Source organism: Diabrotica undecimpunctata, chromosome 4 (genome assembly GCF_040954645.1).
Source record: "Diabrotica undecimpunctata isolate CICGRU chromosome 4, icDiaUnde3, whole genome shotgun sequence".
Lineage (NCBI taxonomy): Eukaryota > Metazoa > Arthropoda > Insecta > Coleoptera > Chrysomelidae > Diabrotica > Diabrotica undecimpunctata.
In genome coordinates this window covers 91,481,671-91,502,632 of record NC_092806.1, presented here as the reverse complement: position 1 = coordinate 91,502,632, position 20,962 = coordinate 91,481,671, and the positions used below count along the sequence as shown (strand labels likewise).

At 28.5% G+C, this 20,962-nt stretch overlaps 1 protein-coding gene across 1 annotated transcript; it reads right to left on the bottom strand.

Moving 5' to 3' along the window:
* Nucleotides 1–938: 938 nt before the first annotated feature.
* Nucleotides 939–2,471, bottom strand: LOC140438804 (uncharacterized). Its single transcript, XM_072528452.1, has 2 exons — nucleotides 2,318–2,471; nucleotides 939–2,146 (listed from the first exon to the last, which is right to left on the bottom strand). The coding sequence occupies exons 1-2, from the start codon at nucleotides 2,469–2,471 to the stop codon at nucleotides 939–941; spliced, it is 1,362 nt and encodes a 453-aa protein (XP_072384553.1).
* Between the last annotated feature and the right edge of the window lie 18,491 nt (nucleotides 2,472–20,962).

Genomic DNA, 20,962 nt, shown 5'->3' with positions numbered 1-20,962 from the left:
AAGAAATATACAGCAGCAGCCTTTCTAGACGTCAGTAAAGCTTTCGATAGAGTATGGAACCAAAGATTTAGAGTTCGGATAGCGCCAACCCTGTTCAAAGTCGGGACTATAGAAATTGGTGTGCTACAGGAGACGGTGCTGTCGCCATACCTATACACCACATATATGGTAGATACACCATCTGAACCCAGTTCGATGGTTAGCCTGTACGCAGACGATACAGCGGTCTCTGCTGGCAGTATTAACCGAGACCTAGCTACCAACAAAGAGCACTCAACGAATTTTTTGGCATAGTGTGTGCAGTGAAAAGAGCCGCCAACCCTGACAAAACACAGGCCGTCATGTACCAAAAAACAAAAGACAGACCAAATTGTCAAAGCCAAATATCTGGGCATAACATTGGATATAAAGCTAACCTTCACAGAGCTCGTAAAACAAACGGCCAACAAAGCTAAAGCACTCAGGAGTCAACTCTCATCACTATTAGGTCAAAAGAGTAAATTGAGATTTAAAACAAAGATTAGGATGACAAACTGCATAATTTTGCTAACACTTACAAGTAAACAGAAATAACTGCGATGGTGACGATTTGACTCGACCAGACATTGATTGATGCGGTGTTGCCTAATCGAATATTATTTTAGAGGTTGTCCATTGAACTGTAATATTAATACTCCATAATTACTGTAATGAGTTTATAATTATATTTATTATCAGAGCCCTAATATCAAAGTTAAAATGTTTGAGGTAATTGATAAAATATGTTATTTGCTGAAGTTATTAGTCATAATCATTAAAATGAACTGAATGAATGGAAATCTATTAAATTAGAAAGCTAAATTTGTTTCATACTGAGAATTGCGATATTTAGTTAAAATAAATTGTTTCCGACGGTTGTGGAAATAAGCTTATAAAAATAAATTTACCTGTTTTTATTTTCAAATATCAAGTTCGCTATTTTCGCTGTCGGAATTTAATTGTAAATCGTCGCTATCTGAATCTTCATCTGGATTAATAACAATACGATCTACGACTACATCAATTAGTGGCTCTTTTGACATCAATTCACGTTCAGTTGCGATGACTTTGTCTGTTATTTTTTTCCACTCCTCCACAGGAAAGGTTTCAAAAAATTCGTCCGACAGCTGCTGGATTGATGTAAATGTAAAGTCTACATTTCTGGCTCCTACATATGATTTCAAAGCTGCCCAAACCATTTCAATGGGATTCAAATCTGGATGGTATGGTGAGAGTCTAAATACATCATGTCCTTGTGCTCGTATAATTCTATCGATTGCATATTTTACATAACGAGGTTTATGCAATTCTATTATGTTATAGAGATCAGGCTTCAACATAGAGGCAGTATATGCAATATTTCTTTCCCGAAGCCATTCCTGCATAACACACTTTTTCGATGCAGATGTGGGACATTTATCTTCCTGTGTATTATGGTATGGCGCATTATCTAACACTATAACACTATTCGGAGGCAAGTTACACAAAAGATTTTCTTCCAACCATTTTTTAAAATTTGCATAGTTCATGTCATCATAATAGTCTCCAGATTTTGACGTCGACTTCCACCTCACATAAGAACCAGGAACAAAACCTTGTTCATTTCCTGCCCCAACAATAATTAAACGTTGCCCTTTTGACACTGGTTTTTTAAGTCCATTATTACTAGTATCACACAAATTGTTTTTTGCAATATGGCTCGTAAGTAAATAAGTTTTGTCAGTAAACACTATAAATTTATTTGCATTTCTTGCTTCCTTGATATTCCTCAGATATTGCAGCCTTAAATGTCTAATTTCGTGTTTCTCTATCAACATTTTTCTGTTGTCGACTGTTTTTTTCCAGCGAAACCCAAGTTTGTGGAATTCCATCCTCATACTTTCTCTACTACCTGCATAATTCAATTCATTTACAAATTTTTGGTGAATTTTTTTAATTGTGGGAACTTGTTTATGGCGAAGATGAAAATCATATATTTGTCTCCGTAATATACTTTGATCACATGGATCTAGCTGTATTTTTGAGGACTTTTTTTGTCGTTTATTAGGTGTGGAGAATCCGGGGGTTTCTCCATTTTCAACCTCATGACCCTCTTTAGCTATTTTTCTGACGCTGGATAAACTGAGACCTATAACAATTGAATATTATATTAACTTTTTCCTCTTATTCGATTATTTTCTATATCTCTATAACACCATCTCTTTTTTTAATTGATTTATAACAAAAAATGGTAATCTAAGTATGCAAAACATTTATAATATATTATATACATTTTAGTATAATTATACAATCGATTTACCTGTCAAAGCAGCTACTCGTTCTTGCACTTTCGATAACTCAATAAGAAGAACATTTCCTTCTGCTTCCTGTTGCGTAAATTTTAAAACCGAGTATATAATTTCACGAGCTTGTGCACTCAGAACCCGATTTTTTACGGCACTTACGTGATTCATTTTAAAAATAAGAAATAAAATAATAAGAAATTTCACCTCTTGCGTACTAGAATATTATGAAAATTCAACAAACAATCACTATTTCACGAATTACAAGGTTATCTGACAACGTAGCAAACGCAATAAAATTTATGTTCAATGGTTTTATATGGATGTTTACGCTTCGAAAAATTGCATACAACTGACTATCGGCTCCTCCGTTTCTCGATGAAGTGACCTTGAGCATTGCAGCTATATCTGTCAAATTGTACATATGCCTCAACAGCATGGGGACATACATGTAAAACCAACAGAAAAAGGATACCGAATGTCCAGAATTTTATTATCAGAGAGGCTCTGAATATTCTTAAATATGTCCTATTAAAGTACGTATTTAGGGATTCACAACAAAAGAGAATCCTGAAAACAATGGACGAGAGAGCACACGAGATATTCAATAGACGGCCCAGGCAGCAGAATATAGAAATACCCCAGAAAATTAATAAAGAGTGAGATAGCCATCTTCTTCTTAGAGTGCCGTCTCTCTACGGAGGTTGGCAATCATAATGACTATTTTTATTTTTAAGCTTGCTGCTCTAAACAAATCAATAAATCTGAATTGATACCAATCACGTAGATTCTTCAACCGTGAGTTCTGCCTTCGACTAACAGATCTTCTTCCTTGAATCTTTCCCTGTATGATGAGTCTCAAAATTTCATATTTTAGTCCCCTCATCACGTGGCCTAGGTATTCCAGTTTTCTGGTTTGTATAGTGGTGATTAGTTCGGTTTCTTTACCAACCCTCTCCAGTACTTCTTTATTTGTAATTCTATCAGTCCATGATATTTTTAATACTCTGCGGTATAACTAGAGTTCGAAAGCCTCGATTCTTTTTAAATTGCATTTTTTTAATGTCCAAGTCTCAGCTCCATATAATAATATTGAAAATGTATAACAGCGAATGGTACGTAGTCTGATCTCCAAATTTAGATTTTTGCACGTTAGAAGTGGCTTCACTCGTATAAATGCTGATCTGACAATCTCTATTTGCCTTTTTATTTCTGTAGTATGATCATTGGTTTCCTTGATCAAAGTTCACGAGATAGCCATGCGATAGTCTAACCTGAGCATCGAGGTCACGGGTGACAAGCGTGAGCTGGTAGCCAGACCTTTCGGGCACTCAGCCGGCGTGGAGGACAAAATTTATTTTGATAACTCGGCGGCTGAGTGACCGAGCACACAAAAATCGGGACATCTGTCCGGAACACACTTTTGGGACATAAGTGCAAAGTCAAGTCAAATAATAAATTCAATCAGTCATAGGGAGAAAAGCTGGTCTAGCTACCCCTAAAATTAAGTTGTCTAACCACACAAAGTAAAACAGAGGATGTCCCATTACCTAAGGCATCCAAAGTAACGCTCAGTACAAAAGCCTCTCCATTTGTTATGTCCAGCGATGAGGAGAGGTGGTTGGTTGTAGCTTGGGGGCCAGATAGGTACCGTTCCATTAAGGAGTGTGACCCGTTTGATCTTCGGACATGTGGGTCCCACTAATCCATTGGAACACACATATCACACGGAGCTGGGGTTTTACAAATTGTTTGTGTATGTAAGTGATAAAGCCAAAGCCAGACTCGATAAGCATGCTACAGGTACAAAATTCCGAAAAGGTGATTCAGTATGGTTATACAATCCCACACGTAAGAAAGGACTTTTTCCGAAACTTCAAAAGGCTCGTACACCGTCCTGCAGAAAATAAACGATCTAATCTACCGTATCCAGTTTTCAGCTAGAAGTAAACACAAGATACTTCATATCGAAAGACTAGCTTTATATCATGGAACAGATCCTCTGTTGGCTTCAATCGATCCCTGATAATCCAGTTATTTGAGGCAAAAATCTATAAAAGAGGGAGCAGTGTTATGACAGTTCCATGAGATTTATTTCATATAGAAAAAGTTTCTAGACGAAAAAAAGAAGTTCTAGATCTGTTGCATATAATGTGTTTTATGTTCCTTTATTTCACTAATTAAAAATATGTGTGTGGTAACCTGCATAACGTAACTCCGTAAGTAATGAAGTGAGTAACGTCCCATAACCATGACATCTGTCAACGTCCAAGTGTTATGTCATAGAACTACTAAAATGTCAAGTATATGACAAGATCATTCAAGATGACATCGAAAATTCCTGATATGTCTGGTGATGTTTGGAACACCAGAAAATATATATATATATATATAAATATATAATATATATAAACATATTTTGTTGACAGTTGGACAACAGTTGTATAGTTGTTAGTCAGTTAAAGTTGAATTAAGTATTTCAAACACGTTGGTGTTTAATAAAATTGAATTCAAAGAAGTGTACCAATGTATGTATATATATATATATATATATATATATATATATATATATATATATATATATATGTATATAAATATATATATATATATATATATATATATATATATAAATATATATATATATATATAAATATATATATATATATATATATATATATATATATATATATATATATATATATATATATATATATATATATATATATATATTGTGACGATTGGGGTTTATAGAAAATAATTTATAAGTTATATACTACATAATATTAGATATAAAAAAGTATTTGATTATTTTAAATAAGTTATATACTAGAGAATTTAATAAAAATATATTTATGTGAGGGCATTTTTAATAAATTAGCATATAATAATTGTAAAAAGTTGTATTTTAGTAATTTTAATGTTGTAAATAGATTTAAGTGAGCCATGTGCTTAGGCAACCAACTATACAGTGGATTGACAGATAGAAATTAATCATAATACGAATATAAGTGGGGTTAAAATAATAATGTTGGTTTGAGGTGTTTAATTTATATATATTTGATGATTTAAATGTTTATTCTGATCTGAAAAGCCTAAATGTCAACAAAATTATCAATGGAACATTAACGAATTCTTCAGAGTGCAGAGTGTGACCATTGTTTACAGTCGAACATTCTCGAAATAATGATTATGGCGGTGGATCGAACAGATATTTTTTTCGAGAACATCTATATAGAAGTGATAGAACAAATTGGAACATGATTTCTTACCAGATGGTTCTGGAAGATTGAAAAGATATAAATACCCGTGATTTGGATTCAAGATGGCAGTTTTTAGTTAGAAGTCAAGCAGTTTATTATGAAAGTTAGTAGAAGATAGACACAATTAATTAGTGAAGTCAATTGTTCACAGTTTTAGTAAATCAGTCAAGCAGTTTTATTAAGAAATATGAAAGTTAGTTGGAGATAGTCCAATTGTTTAATATAGTGAGTTAAATGAAGATTAAAAATTATGCATATAATTTAATGCACATTTATAATTATACACAAATAATTATTGAAGATTAAAAAAAGTATATTGGAAGAAATTAAATTATATTATGGTTGGAGATTAGTATAAATCAACTTATAATAAGTGGATATTGGTATATTGAAAAGAAGAATAAATATAAATGCTGTTTGCTGGTTTGGTTGGTGGTGTATAAATGCTGGTGAAGAAAACTATATCTTAAATTGGTAGAAGCTGATAATTGGAAAAAGTAATTTCACAAAAAACAAGGATAACTGAAGTACGAAGACATTCAGTGGTGATTAGAATCTATATAGTAGAAAACAGTTCATTTAGGCATTCAGTGAAAGAAAGGTACAAAATTTTGTTAATATAATTTAGTTAGTGTCATAACAATTTCAATTTTGAAGATAGTTTTGTTTAAATTGTAGATTGTCTATAGAATTTAATTAGTTTTATAAGAATATCAATTTAAAGATAGTTTATTTTAAATTTACATTGGCTAGGTTAGATATATATGTGTGTTTCATAATAGTTATAATAAAGATAATTTAAAAAAGTACTTACAAGCTAATTCTTTGAGAACCGCGATAAAAGCCCTATATATTATATTATTAAAAATACTCATTGCTCATCATTCAAACAAAAAACACATCACAACAATTTGGCGCCCAACGTGGGGCTCTCTATTTAAAAGAATTAGTTTGGGAAGATAAGTGCTCTCATATAATTAAATTAATTATCAGTAGAAAGAAAAAATTATAGATTTTATTTTTAATTATATTTGAACAAGTAAAGTCTCAAAATGTCTCAAGGAAAGAAAGGTACAAGAAGCAAAAAGAATGAAGAAGATGTGGAAGTAGAAACACAACCTATACAAGAGGAGAGTTTAGTTCAAGTTCCACAAGATACTGCAGAAATGAATCCAGAAAGAGAGGAAAATGTCAATATGGCAGCTTTGATGTCATTAATGATGCAGATGAACAAGACAATGGAAGAGAAGTCAAAGAAGACATAAAAAAATTGGAAGAGAATTCAAAACAAGTCAAAGAAGACATGAAAAAAATGGAACAGAAATTAGAAGAGAATTATAGAAAATTAGAAAAGAAAATAGAAGATAATAATAATAAAATTGTAAAACAAATAGAAAAACAAATGGATAAAAAACTTGAAGCTGCAGAGAAAAAAGTAGCAAATGAAATAAAAAATATAAGGAATGACTACAAGAAAAGGATAGAAAATGAAAGGACAGAAGTAAAGAGGATTATTCAAGATAATAAGATAGATATAGAACAGAAAATAGAGTTACAGAAATGTAACTTAGAAGTAAAAATTAACGAAGACAGGAGAAACACAGAAGAAAAATTAGACGATATACAACAAAATATCCAAATAAATTGTAATCAAATAAGAAATGTGGAACAGAGAATAGATGATATTTCACAAATGAGAGACATAGGGAGACCTTACTTAAATTTAACAAATGAGACTGGGATTAAATTCTCTGGTAATATAAAAAATTTGCATCCTAGAGTATACATAAATAGTTTAAAACATAAATTAAGATTGGTGAATAATATTAATGATATTAAAGATTATATTAGAATGACATTAAATGACAATGCAGCAACTTGGTTTGCTAGTATTGAGAATGATTTAGATAATTTTCAAACATTTGAAAATAAATTTTTAAATTATTATTGGGGTGAATTAGAGCAAGCCAAGTTTAGAGAAATTCTATATTTTGGAAAGTATAATCAAAATTTAAAATCAAATATGGTAGATTATGCATTGAAATTGATAACAGTTGCAAAATATTTAGAACCACCACTTAGAGAGGATGAAACAGTCTTAAATGTATCTAGACATTTTGATGCTGATGTTGTGCAAACCGTAACTGTACAAAATATTCAAACAATAGATAGTTTTATTAATTTTATTCAAAGAATACAAAGAGGCAATATGACAAGTAATAATAACAACAGAAAAAACAACAATAACTTTCAATATAATAAAAATGATAATCAACAATATAGACAATCATATAACAATAATACTAGGTATGGTAATAATTTACAAAATTTTAATAATAATAACAGTAATCAAATTAGACAAAATTGTAATAACAATACTAGTTATAATAGACAACATTTTAATAACAGTACTAATAATAATAGACAAGATTTTAACAATAGAAGAAATACAGAGCGACCTAACTATAACAGACAGGTAAATTGTGTTCGAAGGAATAGAAGCTGCGAAGACAGGGAACGAAATAGTACAAGGCAAGAAAATGTGAGTAGAAGTCATAGTAGGGAAAGACATAGGACATCAGATCCAAGTGGTCAGATACAATCTGACAATTCTAATAATCAAAATTTTGTGCAGTAAACTTTCTGAATTACAAGTTAGGCCATTGCTATTATGAAAAACCTTCTGAATTTATTTCTTTAGATGAAGAGAAAATTATTGAATCTATTAATTTAATTTATATAAATGCTTTGGCCAAAAATAAAATGATTAAGATTATGATAGATACTGGTTCAGAAAGTACTTTAGTCTCGGAGAATTTTATTTTTAATACATTAAAATTATCAGATATAATAAAGATTCCAAAAATTAAAATTGTTGGTGCAAATAATAAGAAGTTGGGTGAAATTGATAAACTAGCCAATTTTAAAATTAATATTCTTAATAAAGAAATTAATATGCAAGGATTTATTGTCAAGGATTTATGTGTTGATATATTAATGGGAAATGATGAATTGGAAAAGAAGAAAGTAAAGATAGATTTTGAAAAAAAAATGGTAACTTTGGAAGGGCAAATAATTAAATTTATGCAGAAAGATGAGGTAGAAGAAGGAATAAGAGTTGATAGGATATTATTAAAAGAAAATAATGATGTTTATGAAGAAGAAATGTATTTTGATGATAGGGAAATGTCCCAAAAGAATGTAAAGAATAATTGTAGTGAATATTTAAGGAATGGAAATTTTAAGCAGATGGATGCCTACGAGGCGGAGTGCGTAAAATTGGAAGCAAGGAATAATGAGTACATAATGAAGAATAATGTTATTTGTAAAGAAGAAGATATGATAAAAGTTTTAAATTGCCCTGAAGAATATAAATCAATAGTCGTTTCCATATTGCAGCAACACAAGGGACTTGTCAATAAAGAAAATAGAATTGCACAAAATTATATCCATAATATAAAAGTTAAAGAAGAAAAAGATTTTAAAACAAAATCATACCCAATACCATATAAATACAGAAAAGAAGTAAACAAAGCAATTAATAATATGTTAGAAGATGGGATCATTGAGAAGGCAGATACACGTTTTATTAACCCCATAGTAGTAGTACGAAAAAGATCAGGTGAAATCAGGTTATGCTTGGATGCAAGGAATATTAACAAGATTACTGAAAAGCAATTTGAAGCACCAATGAGTATAGATGGAATATTAGGAAGAATTACAGGAATGTCATTTTTCACTAAAATCGATTTACAGCATAGTTTCTGGTTAATACCTCTAGAAAGAAAAAGTAGACAGTATACAGGATTTCAGATAGATGGAGTAGTATATCAATTCAAAGTAGTACCATTTGGACTTCAATCATCTTGCAGTGCTCTATGTAGATGTCTTCATGATATTTTGGATCAATATGAACATTTTGTAATTCACTACATTGATGATATATTAATTTTTTCTAAAACGGCTGAAGATCATGAGAAACACCTAAAAATTATAATAAATAGATTAGACAAAGTTGGACTAAAAATAAATCAAGAAAAATGTACATTTTTTCAAAAAGAAGTCATATATCTCGGTTATAAACTTAACACTAAGGGAATCGAAATGGATCCAGAACGGACACAAGTCATTCAGGAATATAAAACACCACACAATTTAAGAACTTTAAGAGGATTTATTGGAATAATTAATTATTATAAAAGGATGATACCAGATCTAAGTATAAAAGAAATTCCATTACTTGAACTACTGAGAAAAGGTGTAAAATGGAGATGGGATCAGAGAAGAGAACTAGCATTCCAAGAAATTAAAAACATTTTTCTGTCAAATTTGAAAATATACTATCCTGACTACACACAGCCATTCATATTAAGAACAGATGCATCAATAGAGAGATTATCAGGGGTATTATTACAAATACATGATGGGGTCGAATACCCAATACAATTCATTTCAAGAATTACAAAGCCACATGAAAAGGGTTACTCAGTTTCAGAATTAGAACTAGCAAGTATAATACACTGTGTCACAAAATTAAGATTTTATTTGTTGGGTAATGAATTTACAATAGAAACAGATCACCAAGCTTTAACGTCTATATTAAATAACAAATATGGAAACAGTAGAATACATCGGTGGAGTCTAATACTTAGTGAATACTGCTTTGAAATCAAATACATTTCTGGAAAATCCAATATAGTGGCAGATGCTTTATCAAGGTTAGAAAATACACCACAAAAAGGGCAGCGAACAATAAAAATTGGATTAAATCAATTAGTAGAAAGTACTGGATTATATTCTAAAGAAGAAATTATAAGAGATCAGATCAATTTGAGTGAAAAACAAAAAGACCTTAGGAAAGATGGGGTATATTATAAAATAATAAATGGCATAGAAGTATATGTAATAACTAGAACTTTAGCAAAGAAAATATTGAAAAATTTACATAACAATTATATGCATATTGGTTCAAGAAAGCTATGGACGCTATTTAGGGACAATTATTTTGCAAAGAATGACATAAGTATAGCAAAGGAAATTACTACCCAATGCCCAATATGTTAACTAAACAAAGAAAAGAATTTCAAAAACCAGAAAACATATAAATCTAATGTTGTATATGAAAAACTAAATACAGTTTCCATGGATTTTATTTCAAATTTAGTTCTCAGTCCAACAGGAAAAAAGCATATACTAGTGATAGTTGATTTATATACAAAATTTATTAAACTATATCCCTGCTCTAGAACAAATGTTAAAACATTAAAATTATATATTAATCAATTTTTCGAAGAAATAGGACCATTTAGAAATTGCATAATAGATAATGCTACATATTTTAACAACCAAAAATTTCGGACATTTTGTGAGAAAAAGGGAATCAACATTCATTTTACAAGTATCAGACATCCTCAGGCAAATCCTGCAGAAAGATATATTAAAGAAGTTATAAAATATTTAAGGATACTGTGCCAAAATCAACACGAAACTTGGCAGCAACATATACCACAAGTAGAGTATTTTTTAAATAATACACATAATTTGAATACAGAGGAAGTACCAGAATATTTAATGTTTGGCCATATAGGAAACAGAAAGTGGATTAGTGAATATAATCAGGATATGTTAGAACAAGTAATGCAGAAAGTGAATAACCAAATTAGGAGGAAAGCTGAAAAATATATCAGAAGACAAAATCGAAATATAAAAAAACCAATCACATTTCAAAAAGGAGACCTAGTGTTAATTCGTTCACTTAGAAAAAGTAATGTTAAAGAAAACCGTTGTAAGAAATTACAACCAATGTTTGAAGGTCCATATACAATTGAAAATCAGAATGGACTAAATAGTTATGTGTTAATAGATGCAGAGAACAGACTAAGAGGCATATTTCATATCAACGACATTTTTCAATATCATGAAGAGATTGAATAATGATTTCTCTACCTTTAACACAAATATAATAACACTAATAACTTACTGATAGATCCATTTCATAGATAGATGGTAGATTTCTTTGTTGTGAATAAATTTGACATCATACTTGTTGAATTTTGTACATATGGAAATTGTTTGGTACCCTAAAAATCATAATTTGGGGTTAGATACTATAATTGCTATAAAAATGTCTTTCTAATATAATAAAGTGGAAAAACTTACCAATTTATATTGATGAAGTTATTTTGAATGGAAATAATTCCTAGATTTTGTCTATAAACAAACAGAACACCATAATGATTATATTTTTAATTAAGGTTATATTTTATTCTCTGGTATAATATCCATTGCTCCATTTAACATGACAGTTTGACCATAGAATAGCCGAACTGTGCTCCGTTGTTCTCTGTTTTGACATAGACAGCGAACAGGGATGTATTTAACACATTTTAAATAATAAAAAAAAAAAAAAATTGAATTATTAATTTATTAAATTTAATAAGGTATGAGAAAATTAATATTTAAAAAAATAATAAGTAAATTATTTATTTTAAATATTATTTTTGGGGTATTGTGACGATTGGGGTTTATAGAAAATAATTTATAAGTTATATACTACATAATATTAGATATAAAAAAGTATTTGATTATTTTAAATAAGTTATATACTAGAGAATTTAATAAAAATATATTTATGTGAGGGCATTTTTAATAAATTAGCATATAATAATTGTAAAAAGTTGTATTTTAGTAATTTTAATGTTGTAAATAGATTTAAGTGAGCCATGTGCTTAGGCAACCAACTATACAGTGGATTGACAGATAGAAATTAATCATAATACGAATATAAGTGGGGTTATAATAATAATGTTGGTTTGAGGTGTTTAATTTATATATATTTGATGATTTAAATGTTTATTCTGATCTGAAAAGCCTAAATGTCAACAAAATTATCAATAGAACATTAACGAATTCTTCAGAGTGCAGAGTGTGACCATTGTTTACAGTCGAACATTCTCGAAATAATGATTATGGCGGTGGATCGAACAGATATTTTTTTCGAGAACATCTATATAGAAGTGATAGAACAAATTGGAACATGATTTCTTACCAGATGGTTCTGGAAGATTGAAAAGATATAAATACCCGTGATTTGGATTCAAGATGGCAGTTTTTAGTTAGAAGTCAAGCAGTTTATTATGAAAGTTAGTAGAAGATAGACACAATTAATTAGTGAAGTCAATTGTTCACAGTTTTAGTAAATCAGTCAAGCAGTTTTATTAAGAAATATGAAAGTTAGTTGGAGATAGTCCAATTGTTTAATATAGTGAGTTAAATGAAGATTAAAAATTATGCATATAATTAAATGCACATTTATAATTATACACAAATAATTATTGAAGATTAAAAAAAGTATATTGGAAGAAATTAAATTATATTATGGTTGGAGATTAGTATAAATCAACTTATAATAAGTGGATATTGGTATATTGAAAAGAAGAATAAATATAAATGCTGTTTGCTGGTTTGGTTGGTGGTGTATAAATGCTGGTGAAGAAAACTATATCTTAAATTGGTAGAAGCTGATAATTGGAAAAAGTAATTTCACAAAAAACAAGGATAACTGAAGTACGAAGACATTCAGTGGTGATTAGAATCTATATAGTAGAAAACAGTTCATTTAGGCATTCAGTGAAAGAAAGGTACAAAATTTTGTTAATATAATTTAGTTAGTGTCATAACAATTTCAATTTTGAAGATAGTTTTGTTTAAATTGTAGATTGTCTATAGAATTTAATTAGTTTTATAAGAATATCAATTTAAAGATAGTTTATTTTAAATTTACATTGGCTAGGTTAGATATATATGTGTGTTTCATAATAGTTATAATAAAGATAATTTAAAAAAGTACTTACAAGCTAATTCTTTGAGAACCGCGATAAAAACCCTATATATTATATTATTAAAAATACTCATTGCTCATCATTCAAACAAAAAACACATCATAACAATTTGGCGCCCAACGTGGGGCTCTCTATTTAAAAGAATTAGTTTGGGAAGATAAGTGCTCTCATATAATTAAATTAATTATCAGTAGAAAGAAAGAATTATAGATTTTATTTTTAATTATATTTGAACAAGTAAAGTCTCAAAATGTCTCAAGGAAAGAAAGGTACAAGAAGCAAAAAGAATGAAGAAGATGTGGAAGTAGAAACACAACCTATACAAGAGGAGAGTTTAGTTCAAGTTCCACAAGATACTGCAGAAATGAATCCAGAAAGAGAGGAAAATGTCAATATGGCAGCTTTGATGTCATTAATGATGCAGATGAACAAGACAATGGAAGAGAATACGAAAAAAATGGAAGAGAATTCAAAACAAGTCAAAGAAGACATAAAAAAATTGGAAGAGAATTCAAAAGAAGTCAAAGAAGACATAAAAAAATTGGAAGAGAATTCAAAACAAGTCAAAGAAGACATGAAAAAAATGGAACAGAAATTAGAAGAGAATTATAGAAAATTAGAAAAGAAAATAGAAGATAATAATAATAAAATTGTAAAACAAATAGAAAAACAAATGGATAAAAAACTTGAAGCTGCAGAGAAAAAAGTAGCAAATGAAATAAAAAATATAAGGAATGACTACAAGAAAAGGATAGAAAATGAGAGGACAGAAGTAAAGAGGATTATTCAAGATAATAAGATAGATATAGAACAGAAAATAGAGTTACAGAAATGTAACTTAGAAGTAAAAATTAACGAAGACAGGAGAAACACAGAAGAAAAATTAGACGATATACAACAAAATATCCAAATAAATTGTAATCAAATAAGAAATGTGGAACAGAGAATAGATGATATTTCACAAATGAGAGACATAGGGAGACCTTACTTAAATTTAACAAATGAGACTGGGATTAAATTCTCTGGTAATATAAAAAATTTGCATCCTAGAGTATACATAAATAGTTTAAAACATAAATTAAGATTGGTGAATAATATTAATGATATTAAAGATTATATTAGAATGACATTAAATGACAATGCAGCAACTTGGTTTGCTAGTATTGAGAATGATTTAGATAATTTTCAAACATTTGAAAATAAATTTTTAAATTATTATTGGGGTGAATTAGAGCAAGCCAAGTTTAGAGAAATTCTATATTTTGGAAAGTATAATCAAAATTTAAAATCAAATATGGTAGATTATGCATTGAAATTGATAACAGTTGCAAAATATTTAGAACCACCACTTAGAGAGGATGAAACAGTCTTAAATGTATCTAGACATTTTGATGCTGATGTTGTGCAAACCGTAACTGTACAAAATATTCAAACAATAGATAGTTTTATTAATTTTATTCAAAGAATACAAAGAGGCAATATGACAAGTAATAATAACAACAGAAAAAACAACAATAACTTTCAATATAATAAAAATGATAATCAACAATATAGACAATCATATAACAATAATACTAGGTATGGTAATAATTTACAAAATTTTAATAATAATAACAGTAATCAAATTAGACAAAATTGTAATAACAATACTAGTTATAATAGACAACATTTTAATAACAGTACTAATAATAATAGACAAGATTTTAACAATAGAAGAAATACAGAGCGACCTAACTATAACAGACAGGTAAATTGTGTTCGAAGGAATAGAAGCTGCGAAGACAGGGAACGAAATAGTACAAGGCAAGAAAATGTGAGTAGAAGTCATAGTAGGGAAAGACATAGGACATCAGATCCAAGTGGTCAGATACAATCTGACAATTCTAATAATCAAAATTTTGTGCAGTAAACTTTCTGAATTACAAGTTAGGCCATTGCTATTATAAAAAACCTTCTGAATTTATTTCTTTAGATGAAGAGAAAATTATTGAATCTATTAATTTAATTTATATAAATGCTTTGGCCAAAAATAAAATGATTAAGATTATGATAGATACTGGTTCAGAAAGTACTTTAGTCTCGGAGAATTTTATTTTTAATACATTAAAATTATCAGATATAATAAAGATTCCAAAAATTAAAATTGTTGGTGCAAATAATAAGAAGTTGGGTGAAATTGATAAACTAGCCAATTTTAAAATTAATATTCTTAATAAAGAAATTAATATGCAAGGATTTATTGTCAAGGATTTATGTGTTGATATATTAATGGGAAATGATGAATTGGAAAAGAAGAAAGTAAAGATAGATTTTGAAAAAAAAATGGTAACTTTGGAAGGGCAAATAATTAAATTTATGCAGAAAGATGAGGTAGAAGAAGGAATAAGAGTTGATAGGATATTATTAAAAGAAAATAATGATGTTTATGAAGAAGAAATGTATTTTGATGATAGGGAAATGTCCCAAAAGAATGTAAAGAATAATTGTAGTGAATATTTAAGGAATGGAAATTTTAAGCAGATGGATGCCTACGAGGCGGAGTGCGTAAAATTGGAAGCAAGGAATAATGAGTACATAATGAAGAATAATGTTATTTGTAAAGAAGAAGATATGATAAAAGTTTTAAATTGCCCTGAAGAATATAAATCAATAGTCGTTTCCATATTGCAGCAACACAAGGGACTTGTCAATAAAGAAAATAGAATTGCACAAAATTATATCCATAATATAAAAGTTAAAGAAGAAAAATATTTTAAAACAAAATCATACCCAATACCATATAAATACAGAGAAGAAGTAAACAAAACAATTAATAATATGTTAGAAGATGGGATCATTGAGAAGGCAGATACACGTTTTATTAACCCCATAGTAGTAGTACGAAAAAGATCAGGTGAAATCAGGTTATGCTTGGATGCAAGGAATATTAACAAGATTACTGAAAAGCAATTTGAAGCACCAATGAGTATAGATGGAATATTAGGAAGAATTACAGGAATGTCATTTTTCACTAAAATCGATTTACAGCATAGTTTCTGGTTAATACCTGTAGAAAGAAAAAGTAGACAGTATACAGGATTTCAGATAGATGGAGTAGTATATCAATTCAAAGTAGTACCATTTGGACTTCAATCATCTTGCAGTGCTCTATGTAGATGTCTTCATGATATTTTGGATCAATATGAACATTTTGTAATTCACTACATTGATGATATATTAATTTTTTCTAAAACGGCTGAAGATCATGAGAAACACCTAAAAATTATAATAAATAGATTAGACAAAGTTGGACTAAAAATAAATCAAGAAAAATGTACATTTTTTCAAAAAGAAGTCATATATCTCGGTTATCAACTTAACACTAAGGGAATCGAAATGGATCCAGAACGGACACAAGTCATTCAGGAATATAAAACACCACACAATTTAAGAACTTTAAGAGGATTTATTGGAATAATTAATTATTATAAAAGGATGATACCAGATCTAAGTATAAAAGAAATTCCATTACTTGAACTACTGAGAAAAGGTGTAAAATGGAGATGGGATCAGAGAAGAGAACTAGCATTCCAAGAAATTAAAAACATTTTTCTGTCAAATTTGAAAATATACTATCCTGACTACACACAGCCATTCATATTAAGAACAGATGCATCAATAGAGAGATTATCAGGGGTATTATTACAAATACATGATGGGGTCGAATACCCAATACAATTCATTTCAAGAATTACAAAGCCACATGAAAAGGGTTACTCAGTTTCAGAATTAGAACTAGCAAGTATAATACACTGTGTCACAAAATTAAGATTTTATTTGTTGGGTAATGAATTTACAATAGAAACAGATCACCAAGCTTTAACGTCTATATTAAATAACAAATATGGAAACAGTAGAATACATCGGTGGAGTCTAATACTTAGTGAATACTGCTTTGAAATCAAATACATTTCTGGAAAATCCAATATAGTGGCAGATGCTTTATCAAGGTTAGAAAATACACCACAAAAAGGGCAGCGAACAATAAAAATTGGATTAAATCAATTAGTAGAAAGTACTGGATTATATTCTAAAGAAGAAATTATAAGTGATCAGATCAATTTGAGTGAAAAACAAAAAGTCCTTAGGAAAGATGGGGTATATTATAAAATAATAAATGGCATAGAAGTATATGTAATAACTAGAACTTTAGCAAAGAAAATATTGAAAAATTTACATAACAATTATATGCATATTGGTTCAAGAAAGCTATGGATGCTATTTAGGGACAATTATTTTGCAAAGAATGACATAAGTATAGCAAAGGAAATTACTACCCAATGCCCAATATGTCAACTAAACAAAGAAAAGAATTTCAAAAACCAGAACACATATAAATCTAATGTTGTATATGAAAAACTAAATACAGTTTCCATGGATTTTATTTCAAATTTAGTTCTCAGTCCAACAGGAAAAAAGCATATACTAGTGATAGTTGATTTATATACAAAATTTATTAAACTATATCCCTGCTCTAGAACAAATGTTAAAACATTAAAATTATATATTAATCAATTTTTCGAAGAAATAGGACCATTTAGAAATTGCATAATAGATAATGCTACATATTTTAACAACCAAAAATTTCGGACATTTTGTGAGAAAAAGGGAATCAACATTCATTTTACAAGTATCAGACATCCTCAGGCAAATCCTGCAGAAAGATATATTAAAGAAGTTATAAAATATTTAAGGATACTGTGCCAAAATCAACACGAAACTTGGCAGCAACATATACCACAGGTAGAGTATTTTTTAAATAATACACATAATTTGAATACAGAGGAAGTACCAGAATATTTAATGTTTGGCCATATAGGAAACAGAAAGTGGATTAGTGAATATAATCAGGATATGTTAGAACAAGTAATGCAGAAAGTGAATAACCGAATTAGGAGGAAAGCTGAAAAATATATCAGAAGACAAAATCGAAATATAAAAAAACCAATCACATTTCAAAAAGGAGACCTAGTGTTAATTCGTTCACTTAGAAAAAGTAATGTTAAAGAAAACCGTTGTAAGAAATTACAACCAATGTTTGAAGGTCCATATACAATTGAAAATCAGAATGGACTAAATAGTTATGTGTTAATAGATGCAGAGAACAGACTAAGAGGCATATTTCATATCAACGACATTTTTCAATATCATGAAGAGATTGAATAATGATTTCTCTACCTTTAACACAAATATAATAACACTAATAACTTACTGATAGATCCATTTCATAGATAGATGGTAGATTTCTTTGTTGTGAATAAATTTGACATCATACTTGTTGAATTTTGTACATATGGAAATTGTTTGGTACCCTAAAAATCATAATTTGGGGTTAGATACTATAATTGCTATAAAAATGTCTTTCTAATATAATAAAGTGGAAAAACTTACCAATTTATATTGATGAAGTTATTTTGAATGGAAATAATTCCTAGATTTTGTCTATAAACAAACAGAACACCATATCGATTATATTTTTAATTAAGGTTATATTTTATTCTCTGGTATAATATCCATTGCTCCATTTAACATGACAGTTTGACCATAGAATAGCCGAACTGTGCTCCGTTGTTCTCTGTTTTGACATAGACAGCGAACAGGGATGTATTTAACACATTTTAAATAATAAAAAAAAAATTGAATTATTAATTTATTAAATTTAATAAGGTATGAGAAAATTAATATTTAAAAAAATAATAAGTAAATTATTTATTTTAAATATTATTTTTGGGGTATTGTGACGATTGGGGTTTATAGAAAATAATTTATAAGTTATATACTACATATTATTAGATATAAAAAAGTATTTGATTATTTTAAATAAGTTATATACTAGAGAATTTAATAAAAATATATTTATGTGAGGGCATTTTTAATAAATTAGCATATAATAATTGTAAAAAGTTGTATTTTAGTAATTTTAATGTTGTAAATAGATTTAAGTGAGCCATGTGCTTAGGCAACCAACTATACAGTGGATTGACAGATAGAAATTAATCATAATACGAATATAAGTGGGGTTATAATAATAATGTTGGTTTGAGGTGTTTAATTTATATATATTTGATGATTTAAATGTTTATTCTGATCTGAAAAGCCTAAATGTCAACAAAATTATCAATGGAACATTAACGAATTCTTCAGAGTGCAGAGTGTGACCATTGTTTACAGTCGAACATTCTCGAAATAATGATTATGGCGGTGGATCGAACAGATATTTTTTTCGAGAACATCTATATAGAAGTGATAGAACAAATTGGAACATGATTTCTTACCAGATGGTTCTGGAAGATTGAAAAGATATAAATACCCGTGATTTGGATTCAAGATGGCAGTTTTTAGTTAGAAGTCAAGCAGTTTATTATGAAAGTTAGTAGAAGATAGACACAATTAATTAGTGAAGTCAATTGTTCACAGTTTTAGTAAATCAGTCAAGCAGTTTTATTAAGAAATATGAAAGTTAGTTGGAGATAGTCCAATTGTTTAATATAGTGAGTTAAATGAAGATTAAAAATTATGCATATAATTAAATGCACATTTATAATTATACACAAATAATTATTGAAGATTAAAAAAAGTATATTGGAAGAAATTAAATTATATTATGGTTGGAGATTAGTATAAATCAACTTATAATAAGTGGATATTGGTATATTGAAAAGAAGAATAAATATAAATGCTGTTTGCTGGTTTGGTTGGTGGTGTATAAATGCTGGTGAAGAAAACTATATCTTAAATTGGTAGAAGCTGATAATTGGAAAAAGTAATTTCACAAAAAACAAGGATAACTGAAGTACGAAGACATTCAGTGGTGATTAGAATCTATATAGTAGAAAACAGTTCATTTAGGCATTCAGTGAAAGAAAGGTACAAAATTTTGTTAATATAATTTAGTTAGTGTCATAACAATTTCAATTTTGAAGATAGTTTTGTTTAAATTGTAGATTGTCTATAGAATTTAATTAGTTTTATAAGAATATCAATTTAAAGATAGTTTATTTTAAATTTACATTGGCTAGGTTAGATATATATGTGTGTTTCATAATAGTTATAATAAAGATAATTTAAAAAAGTACTTACAAGCTAATTCTTTGAGAACCGCGATAAAAACCCTATATATTATATTATTAAAAATACTCATTGCTCATCATTCAAACAAAAAACACATCATAACAATATATATATATATATATATATATATATATATATATATATATATATATATATATATATATATATTATATATATGGGACGTTACTCGCTTCATTACTTACGGAGTTACGTTATGTAGGTTACCACACACATATTTTTAATTAGTGAAATAAAGGAACATAAAACACATTATATGCAACAGATCTAGAACTTCTTCTTTTTCGTCTATATATATTTTATATATATATATACATATATATATATATATATATATATATATATATATATATATATATATATATATATATATATATATATATATATATATATATATATATATATATATATATATTGTTATGATACATTTTAT

Coding starts and splice junctions, on each gene's coding strand:
- LOC140438804 (XM_072528452.1), bottom strand. CDS start 2,471: ATGAATCACGTAAGTGCCGTAAAAAATCGGGTTCTGAGTGCACAAGCT. Junction 2,147..2,317: donor ACGAGTAGCTGCTTTGACAG/GTAAATCGATTG, acceptor CAATTGTTATAG/GTCTCAGTTTATCCAGCGTC.